At 38.4% G+C, this 14,537-nt stretch overlaps 1 protein-coding gene across 2 annotated transcripts in view; it reads left to right on the top strand.

Moving 5' to 3' along the window:
• igsf9a (immunoglobulin superfamily, member 9a) overlaps nucleotides 1–5,733 on the top strand; it is a 29,783-nt gene extending 24,050 nt beyond the window's left edge. Inside the window, exons 19-21 of one of the 2 annotated variants that reach the window (XM_056253258.1) lie at nucleotides 41–2,245; nucleotides 3,668–3,849; nucleotides 4,182–5,733. In XM_056253258.1, the coding sequence (XP_056109233.1) occupies nucleotides 41–2,245; nucleotides 3,668–3,849; nucleotides 4,182–4,339 (2,545 nt within the window). In that variant the 3' untranslated portion in view covers nucleotides 4,340–5,733. Of the gene's footprint in view, nucleotides 1–37; nucleotides 2,246–3,667; nucleotides 3,850–4,181 lie in introns of both variants that reach the window. The other variant, XM_056253257.1, reaches the window with a different exon arrangement.
• The last annotated feature ends 8,804 nt before the right edge of the window (nucleotides 5,734–14,537 follow it).

The following is a 14,537-nucleotide window of genomic DNA, read 5'->3' as shown; positions in this document are numbered from 1 at the left end:
ATTGTAGAATGTACTAAATTCTTATCCGTGACCTTAGCAGCCCAGACAACACCATGAAGCAAAGGCTCCTACCAGCTCGTCCACTCTCCTACACTTCCTCCTCTTCCAATCACTCCTCCCTTGACAAGTCCAGTCGCAGTGATTGTCATGCCCAGCGCCAACATCTCCTGCCTCAAGCTAACCCTCCATCCCACCATTCCCTCCCTGAGAGCCATCTCCAACGGGCATCGCTTGCCCCTGTGTCCTCTGTGGAGTTCATCCACAGAGGCCCAGATGGACGCTTTATTGTCCATGCTCTTGAAGATGACAACATTGTCAGTTCTCAGATTAAGAGAAACCCAAGTCAAAACTCCCATCGGTCATCAGATGGAAACAAGAGCTTCAAAATTCAGAAATCCCAGTCTTTGAGATCCTACATAGATGAAAGAAAAAAGCCACCCTTTGTCCTTTCGGTGGATCTTCCACCTTTTAGATCAGATATTCCTTCTTCCAGCAGAACACGAGCTATGGCTAAGCACCTTTCGTTAAATGGCCATTACATGCCCATTCGGGAGCAAGAGATCTTGAATGGACCAGACCAGACAAGTCTTTCGTCAGATAGCAGTGGATCTTTTCTCTATCCCCATTCAGAAAGTACTCTGGGTCAACGGTCCCTGAAACAAGGTACCAACCACTCTGCGGCCAGTACCCTCGTTTTGCAGATGGAGCACGAGAGGGAACAAGGAAACCTAAGTCGCTGTTTGACTTTGGCTCGTGAGAGAGAGGAGCTTGAAAGAGAACTGCGCAAGTTCACTGTTGATCGAAATCCATCTGAAAATGAGACAGATGATGAGTATGGAAAAATCTGGAAAACTCAAGAAACTTCAACACCTCAGATTAACTACCAAGCCATAAGACAAGGCATTTTATCTGAGAAAACCAGCATTTTGAAGGGAAGAGCTGCCTCTTGCATTCCGTGGGAAGAAAGACACAGGATTTCTTCTGCAAGCTTGGTGCCCCTACATACCTCTTATGGAAAGGATAGCAAGTATAGGCAGAATCAACAAGGTTATCATTCCATCCAGAGATCCAACTACCAACGGTCTCGAAGTCTAGACAGAGGGGAACACCAAAAATCCCAAACATGGGACCGAAGACGAAGCAGGACGCCTGTTGATTCAAGTTTTGGTCGTGTAATGGATGAACCCTTAAACTACAATTTGGAAAAGACCCAAACTGCTGTAGAACATAGAGCCCATAGGACCTCTAGCAGAAGGCAACATTATTTTGACACACATTTTTGTTCATCCTTAGATGATCAGCAGGAGCGGGCTATAGAAAGAAGCACTAGACAGATGATTCCAATTACTGATAATTCAGAGATGAGTGTGGATGGACCCGATCTTGAGAGCCAGTCTCCATATTCAAGGTCCATACTGGGGTTGGACCACAGTTATGAGACTCTAGACTATGACAGACCCAGGTTATCAGAGCTTGAAAAGGACAGATCAGAAGAGTCAGGACATGTGAGAACAAGAAAGCAGGAGAAGTTGAACAATTGGTCAAGCAAAACTGTATCTACAATGAATGTCTCTGGAACAATGCCTAGGAAGACAAAGAGTCCTGGGCCAAACAATTGGAATCGGCACAAGAGCATGCATAGTTTAGACTCTAAATTATTCAAGGACCATTTTTTGACCCCTGATGCCTGGGTAGATTCGCTGATACTTAGTCGAGATTCTACAATGTCCCCCTTTCCGTGCAGACCCAACTCTGTGGCAGATAAGCCTAAAAGTCCCAAATTGCAAACAGATTCATCTGTGCCTTCAGAAAGTCAAACGCAAGATCACCATCTTCCGGCCTCTAAATCTCATGATGGCTCCATCAATGACTCAAAATCCAGCAAAAACCTAGTATCAGGACATAGCACCCATACTGCCTTATTATCTCCAGGGGGTTCTAGCCGGCCTCTGTCTTATGGCCCCTCTCTGTCAGCCTTGCCATCTGGAAGACAGAGCCAGAGCCAAGAGGTGGAAAGAGGGGAGGAAGTTGAAAATGGGCAGGAGGTGGATGTGGAAATTAACAGATACAGGAAGAGTTCAGAGACAGAGGGAAGTTATAGAAGTTATGCAAGCCAAAGCAGTGGCAGAGGCAGCATGGATACCCCTAACAGCAGGCAGTTTTCTCTCAGCCCCCCTCTCACCAGCTCACCAGAGACCACAGAGGACAGTGACAGAGATGAGGCAGCTCTACAGGGGCCTGAAAGGTGATACTGGCTTTTCTTTTTCTTTCTTTATATATTTATCTTAAAAGTGGTTTTGAAGGATTTTAGATTATAATGGGTAATTTTATTACAAAAAGTACCATGGGATCTGCAATGATAACAGTCTTTTTGGTCCCACTTTATATTAAGTGGCCCTAATACCTGTGAACTTACATGGTTACTAGATATGTACTTAGTATGTAACTACAGTGTAAATACACATTGGTACATAGTATTTACAACTGTAATATTTGTGTAACTACACATATGTAACAACCCACGGAAAGGTATGTGTAAGTACAAATGTGTAACAGGACATTGGTAACAACACTTTTTCCACTACAGTAAGTACACATGTGTAACAGGCATTATGTAACTACATTTTGTAACAACAATATGTATTCACACAAGTTGTTCCACTTCCACACGCAGTCTTCCATACTGTAGTTACCAGTTAAGAACACACTGAAACCATGATGATTCCTATGTGTATACCATGTATTTACTATATACATTTTTTACCATATACTTGCATAATACACAGTAAGTTATGACCATTTTACACTTTATATTAAGTGGACAGTTCCTGAGGAGTTACCATGTAAGTACACTGTTAGTACAGTTGCACAGAGGTTTGGGTTTTGCATAATACACAGTAAGTTATGACCATTTTACACTTTATATTAAGTGGGCAGTTCCTGAGGAGTTACCATGTAAGTACACTGTTAGTACAGTTGCACAGAGGTTTGGGTTTTGCATAATACATGTAAGTTATGACAGTTTAACACATTGTATCAAGTGCAGAGTTCCTGAGGAGTTACCATGTAAGTACACTGGTACCACAAGGGAAAACTTTAGCTGTAATTCAACATAAGTCCTGCCGGTCATATAGTATACATGGTATACACATAGGAATCATCATGGTTTCAGTGTGTTCTTAACTGGTAACTACAGTATGGAAGACTGCGTGTGGAAGTGGAACAACTTGTGTGAATACAATTGTTACAAAATGTAGTTACATAATGCCTGTTACACATGTGTACTTACTGTAGTGGAAAAAGTGTTGTTACCAATGTCCTGTTACACATTTGTACTTACACATACCTTTCCGTGGGTTGTTACATATGTGTAGTTACACAAATATTACAGTTGTAAATACTATGTACCAATGTGTATTTACACTGTAGTTACATACTAAGTACATATCTAGTAACCATGTAAGTTCACTGGTATTAGGGCCACTTAATATAAAGTGGGACCGGCAAGACCATGGTAATACCATGGGGGGGATTTTCAATAGTAATAATATGTTTTTTGACATGGTACCATGCACTTGTCCCAATGCCCCAGTGGATTTATGCAAGGGAATTCATGTGTCACATTAGACTCAACGACATTGCACATTACTTTATCTTCTGACTTTAGATCTAGAAGAGGCTCTGTGGATGAGATTTATGAGTGGGACTCTACTTACGTCCAAATGCATCCTGTGGACCCCAAAGTGTCCATGAGCAAGGCAGGTCTTCGAAGAGATCTTCAAGGTCAAGGGAAGCTGGGCAGAACTACCAAAGATGATGGCAGGCCAGATTTAGGCCTGAAACAAAAAAGTAAGAGAAATGCTTGTTTTGTATTGTAACTTGGTAAAAAGTTGTTCCTTCACTAACTACATTTTTTGTTGGACATGTTACATTGGCAATACCATGGTTTTGTGGGCATGTACCATGGCACTACCATGGTGTTCTTTAACACACCTTGGTGTACCATGCAAATACAATGTTATATGAATATGCTAATCATTATATAATACAACATAACTGTACCTTGGAAATAATGCAACTCTTTTTGACTGTGAAAGTCAAATTATGAAGACCAGTTCAAAAAATCGGAAAAAAATTGTTCTTTATGGTTTCATTCATCTCCATTGTCTTTTTGACCCAAGGTCTTTACCCTCCGGCTGGTTTGAAGGAATCTGTTCCACTCTTTGAACTTCCAAGGATTCTTCCTCCTCACTGTGAACAAGAATCACTCCTTGCTCATGAGATTCGGAAGAGCTTCACATCATTCCCAAACCCAGAGCCCAACACTGTGCTTTTCTGATTACTAACAGTAGGTACACCATTCATGCTGATCAGCCTGCACTGTTTTTATTTTAGCCCCAGACTTAAGTAGTCCGAAATTGTGTTGATACACTTAAGATGTTTAGATTTGTTTGTCAAAACTGTAGCCAAATGTTTGTATGTTCTCGAATCTGGATTGGACACAGCATGGTTCCCCTCAACACAGATCTTAATGGTCAGAATAACAGGGGACACAGGGTGTCACAATTAATTAGACGTCTCAGGACCACTCAAGCACACTGGAACCTAAGAACGCACACTCCTATCTCCAACTAATGGAAATTACATTATCTGAAGGATGGACCAGACCCCAGTCAAGAGAAATGTAGTCTAAAAATCTTATATTATGTGCTGGAGTTGCAAATCAAAGGGGAAATAAATAATACAGGACTCTCTGTTGCTGATGAAACTGAATTTGAAATAAAAATGTTAAAGCTGTTACAATGAGCCCCTTTCAAATTTTATTTTTGGAGTGCCGTTTGATTGTTCTTTAATTCCTATTTTGACAGTAAGAGCACATTATGATTTAAAAACCTCATCAAAGCCCTTTTATGCACGGTTATAGGAATATTTTATCATGTGAAACAGAATGCTGAAAAAAGTATAATTGTTAGCTATACCTTCAAGTTGTCAAGCAAATTGGAGATGCATTTAAATGTGATTGGAGTAATGCTTTGGGAGAAACTGTTTTCTTGACAATCATTGGTCCTGCATGCATGCATACTCCACCCACTCATACCTACCTCATACATGGAGGAACCTAATAAACGGATTCTCTTTCAGAGTGCAACTGAAGAAATTATTAAATTCACTGCAGGTCACAGGAGTTAATTACGTATAACTGCGCCCTGTAGTCTGGCCGCTAATGAGTCTGCCAATACAAAGTTACATTAACAAACAGAGCTGAACTGTTTACAGTTTAACCAAACATTTCACAGATCCACTTTTTTTAAATAATCAAAATATTTTAGAGCAATTAAATTCTACTCTATATGCTTTTATTGGTCAGCATGCTAGAAAACACTATACAGTAATTGCACTGACATAAATTCCACTAGTCTTAATTTTCTGCCAGTATGAAATGTCTTTGCCTCTACTGCCTACTGAGAAAATTCATTGAATATGGTATCTTTCCAAATATGTCTATATGTAATTAATTGCTATCTTTTAGCTTTTTAATCAAAGCCTATTCAAACAAGACTGTACAAATAAAGGTCCTTTTCTTTGTAGAAAATGAGGATTGGTCCAATTGTTTGCAACCCTATTATTATGTTTTTGGAAACAATTTGTACTTACATTTTTGTTACTTTATCAAATTATGTGTTTTATTTCATGTATGTGGATTTATATATTGATTAAAGACAACAAAATATATATTTTTTTGTTGGTGTGTAGATACTACAAAGCCAAAAGTGAGTTGAGTTCCTCTATATCCACTAGGATGTGCTGCACTTTCACAAATAGCCTCTTTTTTCTGAATTAAAAAACTTAAAAGCAATGCAAGCGTTCTTTAAACATTTAATTTTTATTATATAATTCTTTATATATATATATATATAAGCCTCTGTAGGAAATTCTGACATTTAAGGAAAGGAAGAGTTATTGCCATTATTGATAATTCTGACCACAACTTTTCATCTGAATGTTGTGAGCTGTGGAAGCCAAATCACTTTATTTCTCTCTATTTTTTTTCTTTTTCCGTTGAGCAGCAAGATATGCACTTTTTTCCATTTGTGAACTCTCGTTTAGTGATTGAGTGGACTGTGAAATCCTGACAGGTTACAGGCGGTCACATTAGCATGTGCACTGAACATAAGGTGCACAGCCTCCATCATTATCTAAAGCTTCTAGCAATGCCACATGCTGCATTAATCACAGCTGAGGTGAAAAGCAGAGATGTGTCCAAAAAAAACATGCATACTGCATTTCTCTCAAACAACTTTTCCACTTCTTCTAGTCCATCTTTGTCTATATTCAGTGTAATATGGCACTCATAATTAGTATGCATGACTTGTATATAACATTAATAATTAACCACACACAAAATGACTAAAGACCTCTCCTTCAAACGTGTGCCAGAAACACCATCTAAAAAGAGTCATTGTGAAAGGAATACTTTTCCATTCACGTACTTCACACATGCATATTGCACTACATCACCCAAACATAAAAATGCAGTCATTATTTACTCACCCTCATGTCGTTAAACCACTTTGACTTTTTTTCAGTGAAACACAAAAAGGATAAATTCTGTGCTGATCGATATTTTCTGTGCAATTACAACAAATGGGGACTGAAGCTTTCAATCTTCACAAATGATGCAAAAAAGTCATAAAATTATCTTAAAATGTTCCATAAATGAGCTGTTATACTGTATGTCAAGTCTTCTGAAGTCAAGGTTTTCCGAGAGGGATAGTTCACCCAAAAATTCAAGTTGTTCCAAACCTCTATGAGTTTATTTCTTCTGGTGAACACAAAAGAAGATATTTTGAAGAATCTTGGTAACCAAACAATTAATGGACCCCATTGACTTCCATAGTATTTTTTTTTCTTTACCATACTATGGAAGCCAATGGGGTCCATCAACTGTTTGGTTACCAAGATTCTTCAAAATATCTTCTTTTGAGTTCAGCAGAAGAAATAAATCTATACAGGTTTGGAACAACATGAGGGTGAGTAAATAATGACAGAATTTTTGGGTGAACTATACCTTTATAATCTCTATTCATTGATAATCTTCCTCTCCAGATCACTTAATCAGTGAGTTGAATTCGAGAATCAGTAAATAAAACTTAATTTTGATCTATTTCCAAGTCTAATTTAATTGTTTTTTTAAATGGAACTTTTTGTTCCTTTTTATTAAAACTTCTGTCCTCATTGTTATTCCATGGATAAGAGAATAAAAAATCGTCTTCAACAATTTATTTTTGTTGTCCTGCAAAAAAATTAAAGTTATACGTGTTTGGAACAACATGCTGCGAGTACATAGAGTTTTCGTTTTTGGGTGAACTATCCATTTAAAATGCTGCATTATTTGCAAGTTTCAAAGATCATCTCATTTCAGTATGTAGAGATCCTTCCAGTGACATGACGCATTCACAAATTCTTATGTGAGATTTGATTTGTTCTTACCCTGGCCTTTTGCGGTCATGTTGACCTAAATGCAATATGTCACTAAAGGGGCCATTTGCCATTTCCTCTCTGTGCCCTAATAGCCCTTACTGATTATCCAATCACATTGTGACACATCATTCATAGGCAGACTGTAAGTGGCTCTAGAGTGGGTCTTTCTGCCTGCATCAGGAAAAAAAGAAAGCAATCAAGGTGTTCAGGAAGTTGTTTCTTTCCCTCTGGCCATTCACATATTGATCCAGTGCAGAATAAATTACTGTGGCGACTTTGTATTGGGTCATATCCAGAAAAAGTTCTGCGCTGCCAGACTTTAGACCTAAGGCATAGTTTAGTCTACTTTACGGCTTCTTTTGGACAAGAACTGCCCACTTAGACAGGAAAAGACTATCTGACTAACTTGTAAAGCAATTTGTTTTATTTTTTATGTACACTTTAGTGTATTCTCTAGCTGAGCAGATTATACAGTTATAGCAGTGTTACTTATCATGAAGATAATAAATAAAAAATAAAATAAAATTATGTCTAAGTTTTTTTAAATACATTTTTAAAGTGAAAGTTTTTTAATATTTTGGACCCTATTTTAACGATCTAAGCGCATAGTCTAAAGCACTTAGGGCATGTCCGAAACCACTTTTGCTATTTAACGACGGGAAAAATGGTCGGCGGGGTTGTCTCTTTTCTCTTAATGAGTAATGGGTGTGTTTTGGGCGGAATGTGCAGTAAACCAATCCGAGTCTCATCTCCCATTCCCTTTAAAAGCCAGTTGCGCTCGCGTCATGGCGGGTTGCTATTTACATGGCAGAATTTGCAAGCGGAAAGACTGAATGCGTCTCCAGAGAGGAAACGGATCTGCTCGTGTGCGTCTTAAACCATCTATGGGACAAGTCGGATTCCACCATATCTTTATGTACACAATAATAATCTTTTACATTGTAATCTTTTTATTTTAATATTTGGCTAGTTTGTGTGCTGCTGCACGGCCCTGTGTGTGTAATAAGCATATAACTAATGCGCCCTTTAAATAACAAAAAAATAATAGTACTGCGCCATTGACTTTAGACCAGGTTTCAGATGGTCAATGGCGCAGTCTTTTTCAGTTGACTCAAAATAGCAATGCACCAACAATGCCCCTGAACACACCACGTTTTTAGACCAGCACGCCCATGGGTGCACAAATAGACACAAATGCATTTGCTATTTAAACAACGTGGCGCAGGATGTGAAAATGATAACTGCGTCAGGCTGAAACTAGCAAAAAAACACTTGCGTCAACGCCAGGTGCCGCATTGCACCGGGTGTATGATAGGGCCCTTAATTTTATTTCAGTTAAAGGTACACTATGTAACTTTTTTTGTTCAAAATTTACAAAATTCAAACAATGAGTAAATATATCATCAATCCTTCTTCCAAAACGTGTTTTTGTCTTACCCTGATTCACTATGGTAAGCCTAGCGTTTATATTTTAGACCTGTCGGGATGGTTTTCGCGGGAAATTGCGTACATACGTTACTGTCCCTTGCGTAAATAGAGAGAAGTTGCTCCGGCTACTTTGACACGTGTATGGTGTGGGAGGGGCATAGGTTAGTTAGCGAGAAAGGTTGACATGGACCAGCTAAATTTCGAACCTCCTGGAACCGCCTGTTTAAAAAAAAAAATACTGAACAGAGGAGAATCTGTTGAGAAAAAGAGAATGCGACAGTGCTCGTTGAGAATCAACATGGGATTGGCTTTTTGTAGATGAAGGACGTGGAAGAAGGAGATGAAGGACGTGGACTTCAAAGGCTGCGAATGTCGGACAGCGCGTGGTTTAGTGAGATGTTCTAGCCTACGGAGGAGCCTTCGAATTGGGACAGCCTTCGTCGCGCCACTGTGACACAATGCTGCCTTCGAAGGATGCAGCCTCTGATTTGGGACGCAGCTACAATCTCCTAAGCCAATATTGAATGTTTAATAAGCATAACCATATTCATCCACACAGTCACGCAGAGCCGAAGCACAACCAAAACAATGTTTGTTTTTTCCGCAATGCATGTAGTTTTTTTAACCCCTAGATGGCCAAAAGTTACATAATGTACCTTCATTTTTTTTTTAAACTAACATTTTTTAATGGTTTTAGTTTTAGTTAAATATGATAATCCTGGTGAATATCTAGCATCCTTGCCTTAAACGTAATAACGTTCCAGCCCAATCCATTCCATTGATCTTGACATACCTCCTGACTTCATAAGCAAAGAGACCAAATTAGAAACAGGAACAAAAGCTTGAATTGTACCACTTAGTATGATGTCTCCAGACAGATCGTTTGATTGACTGAGACAGCTAAGTGTGATTATGTCAATCATTCTTAAAAGCTGTCAGGTAAGTAGCTACCGCAGCAGGAATAGGCAGATTTTATAGTCCAACCACAAAAAGACAGCGTGAAATCAGGTCAGACCTTCATTAAACATTTTGATTGGGAAAATGTCTTGCTGTCTCTCCATTTTTTGCCTTTGTGAAAGTGTTCGCCGAGGTGTAGAACCGTTCACCATATGGCTCATTGTAATTATTCTTTTCAGAGCTGCCTTGGGTCTTTTCTAAATCATCTTGTGTCAAGTATGCATATGGTATATTGTAAGACATAAAATATAGTCTGAGCAGTGTGAATTAACATTCTGTTATATTTATTTATTTTTATTCACTTTTCATGCAGAATTGCCTCTGTACTGTAAGTGCGTCTTCATGTTGATTATGTTGAGTGAAGTATGTATGAATGAACAGATGAACAGCTATGAATATCTTGAGGCATAATTTCCTCGCATACTTACGTGAAGTTTATTTCAAGGCTGTGAAGAACTTTGCAGTGCGACTCTATTGTAACTCTGGTCAAGAGCCAGACTTGCGGAAGTCTGTGAAACTGCCTCTATAAATCCAAATATAGTTACTTCCATGTCAATATTCTCCTTCCTGAGTTTTGTAGCTAAAGCTGGAAAAGATTGGCTCCCAGTATGGGGCATCCGGGTCCTGGTATCCTGTGGCTTGGCTGATTAAATAGGGTTGGAGAATGACAGTCCGTCTGTTTCTGATGATAACAAACCTTATTCAATGACTATTTGATTCACAGAAATACAGAAACTGCATCACATATACATCTAGCAGATCCAGACGCACCTCTGATAACTTATTGAGATCCTGACTGCTTGCAAAGGGTTGAAAGAATGAATTGGTACTGCATATAAATAAGTAAAGACAGACTATATACTTTTTAAGTGAGCGGAGTATGTGAGTATATTGCTGGAGGAAGGTCGGTTGCTCTGTTGCAATGAATCTTTTTTCACTGTATTAAATTGCAGCAAGAATCGAGGCCAAATTATTTAAAGGTTATTCGGTTCTTTTCAAGTTGACCTTAATTTTTGGTAACAATCATAATCTTGAGGAGTGAGAACAGGTGCATATTGAGATATGCCTAGAAATATGAGAAATTCATAACAGAGGTAAATTAAGTTCACAGGCTGTAAGTGTAGTGTGACAGAATATTATACAGATTTGGAACTGAGAAATGATGAATTTATGAAGTCAGTTTGTGTTATTTGAACACTCTTCTTCAAAACGGCATGTACCTGTATAGTCTTTTTATATTATTATTTTAAGGGAAAAAGTGTAAGTCTTAGTCAATGCCACTACTATTATTCCATCTTGATTATGTATATTGTTATATATATACATTAAGTTCACAGCTGTAAGTACAGTGTAACAGAATTCTACAAAATGAAGACTGAAATTATGAATGCATGAAGTCAGTTTGTGTTATGAACTCTCTTGAAGGAATAGTGGAAAATCTTTCAGTTCATGTATAATCAAGATGCAATATAATAATAATTGTATTATTTTAATTGCAATAGGGTTTGGTTTAGGGTTAGTTGCATGTAATTATGCATAATTTACAGCACATGTAACACACTGTAAAATAAAGTGTCAACTTTTATTATAATATATAATATAATCAATTATTATAGCATCTTGATTGAAGAAGAAGTTGAGAAGACCTGAAATGACAGCCGGTGTCTGAATGGACATATGAAGGTGAATGTTTTTTTATGCTAATGAGTTGAGCTTCATTTCCAAAGGGATTGTAAAATCTTTGGTTAATCGGTGCAGTAAAATAAACTGATCCATTTGTTTCCGGCACATTCTCTATCACCTTCCAAAAAAGTTTTACTTTTAGGAGAACCACAGATGTTTTAGACTACATGCATTACACAAACAAATGAACAGAACACACAAATTCAGACTAATTAAAACTAAAGTAAATACAGTCTGCAAAATACATTATACATTCAGCCCTAGACAGAGGTGCTTTTGGATTTAATTTTATATTGCTTGCTACATTGAAGGCTTTGCAGAATGAACTAAAAGAAAACTATAATTATTGACAGTAGACCTTATATATATATACACACACACACACACACACACACACACACACCCGCACACACATACATGCATACATATATAGGCTTATATGTTAGCTAATAATTTTAACCAAAAAATATATATATATCTTGTTAGTTCATTGACACCTCATGCTTCAGCTTCCTTCATGGAGTGATATGCTGTAAAAAAAAATAAAAACCTTTTATTCTCTCTTTATGTCTAGGTCCCCATAGTAACGTGAGAATTAAAAATACAGATGATTTGAATAGAGATTTGGCTACTAGAAATAAGTCGCCTGCACTCCTACACAAGTCTTAGCCTGTCGGTGAACAATGATATCTCATTATCGCTGTTGTTTTCTCAGTCTGTTGACATCCCAATGCTGTCCATGATTCCTCCGCTGCACGTCAGATCTACTGGCACACATGACGGATGGCTATTGCGTACCACCATAGTCCTCTCTGTCACCTCCATTCTTTACCCATCATTTCCCACGGAGCCACAAGGGACTGGCACACATGCCAGCCCAAAAAGTAAGCGACAATAGCCTACTATCCTGTGGGTGTACCTTTCCCTCCAGTCTTTTCTCTATTTCGGTCCCACAGCCGGATTGTTTCAGAGAGAGGTTGGCCTACATGTCTTCTGAGTGGGATCTCAATGCAAAGCCCCCCTCGCCCCTTGTTTGGCCGTCGCAGTGCATGTGCTGTGATTGATCTCATCACGAGTGACCTCGTCCCTGGAGAAGTTATACCAGTTAGATTGTGGTCGTGCACTTGTGACTTGCGTGTTCAATTTATGCATTTACTGTGCTCATGTCAACTACTTTATGCATACATTCTACAATAAAATAATTAGAAATGGATCACAAACAAGAGAGTGGGTCTCGAGAGGAAATTTTACATCATATCATATCACATCTACACATTATGTTTACGTAGATGAATATTAACAAAGGTCATAATTAGGGCTGTCAAATGATTAATCGTGATTAATCACATCCAAAATAAAAGTTTTTTTTACATAATATATGTGGGTGCACTGTGTATAATTATTTTGTATATATATAAATACACACACATGCATGTATATTTAAGAAAAAAATATTATTTATATATAAAATATTTATATTTATATATAATATAAATTATATATAAATCTATATACAGTATATACATGAAAATATTTCTTAAATATATACAAGCATGTGTGTGTATTTATATATATAAAATAATTATACACAGTGCACCCACATATATTATGTAAAAAAAACTTTTATTTTGGATGTGATTAATCACGATTAATCATTTGACAGCCCTAGTCATAATTATTACACACTAAGTCGATTAGAAAGGTCATAATTATGACATAAAATAATAATTATTTACCAAAAGCATGATTTTGTTTTCTTATTTGTCGTAAATGGGCTTCCACCGCGTATAGCAACTCCATAACACCTGCATGAGTAACATAGATTTAAAGGTACAATATGTAAGAATTTGATAAAATATCCAAAACTCACTTGCACAGTGTGATATTTCCTGCAGTTGTGTACTTACAATATCCCAAAAGTCTCCAAAGATTTTTTATTTCAGAGAAATTCCAATTTTAAATAAGTGGCCGTCCCGTAAAAAAAATGTCGCCTGTCAATGACGCAATATCCGCGCTATCCTCGGTTTCCGTTCATACTGCCATAGCCATGACGTAACCATGGCGACAGACGTGGACAACTGCGTAGTGAGTAACGTTTAGGGGCACGCAGTTCTTGTTTCTTTCAAACATAGACCATGACAAGCAGACTTTGGGACAAACAAGGAGAACTAAAATGAGGATCAATATCAGCGTGCCGTTTTTGAGATGCCGAGAGCTCCAGGTCCGCGACTAACTTGGACTTGACAGAGCTTCACGAGTCACGACTTGACAGCTTTATTAGACAGGTGAGCAAATGTACATAAAACAAATCAATGTTATATAACGTTAGCTCAACATGATGAAATGTTAGAATATGGTCAGTATGTTATTCTAATGTTGATCTAGCTTACTGCTAGTTCCCTTTCAGTCACTCACGTTCGACGTAGTCGACGTGTTGACTGATTGGGATCACGCTTAGGGAGCCTTTCATCTTCGAGTATTGTTAAAACGACATTGGCGTGCGAGATCTGCATCTCACACTCCGCCCCGCGCCGCGGGTATAAATACGGAAGTGGATGCACGCACCAGTTGTCTTTCGCTTCGGAGCCGATCGGTCTTCATGTCGAAGTCTCTGAAGAGTGTTGTTTATTACAACGAGCGAGTGTGTCGGCGCTTCTTCAGGAAGGCTCGCCCGGTGCTGGTGGTTTACAGCGCGAGTACAGCGGTGGTCGCGAGCTCTCTGAGCTCTCAACTGCTGTTTTAACAGCATCAAATTTCTGTTTGTGTGTTTGTTTGTCTGACGGCCGGTTGAGGGCAAAGAGAGTGAGTGCTTCACTGGTACAGGCTGCACCATCCCTGTCAGTGTTGCCACGCTCATTCCCCTGTGTGCTCCGGCACTGGTGAGAGTTTTCAAATCCTGAAAAAGCAAACACGGGTGCGTTTGCATCTTTTTCAAGATGTCATTCCACCCGTACGTTTCTGGATGCAGTCGTTCCCTGTCCCCCTCT

Source organism: Rhinichthys klamathensis, unplaced genomic scaffold (assembly GCF_029890125.1).
Source record: "Rhinichthys klamathensis goyatoka isolate OS25496 unplaced genomic scaffold, OSU_Roscu_1.1 h1tg000104l_1, whole genome shotgun sequence".
NCBI classification, from domain to species: domain Eukaryota; kingdom Metazoa; phylum Chordata; class Actinopteri; order Cypriniformes; family Leuciscidae; genus Rhinichthys; species Rhinichthys klamathensis.
The sequence above is the reverse complement of the archived record's forward strand: the minus strand, read 5'-3'. Positions and strand labels throughout refer to the sequence as shown.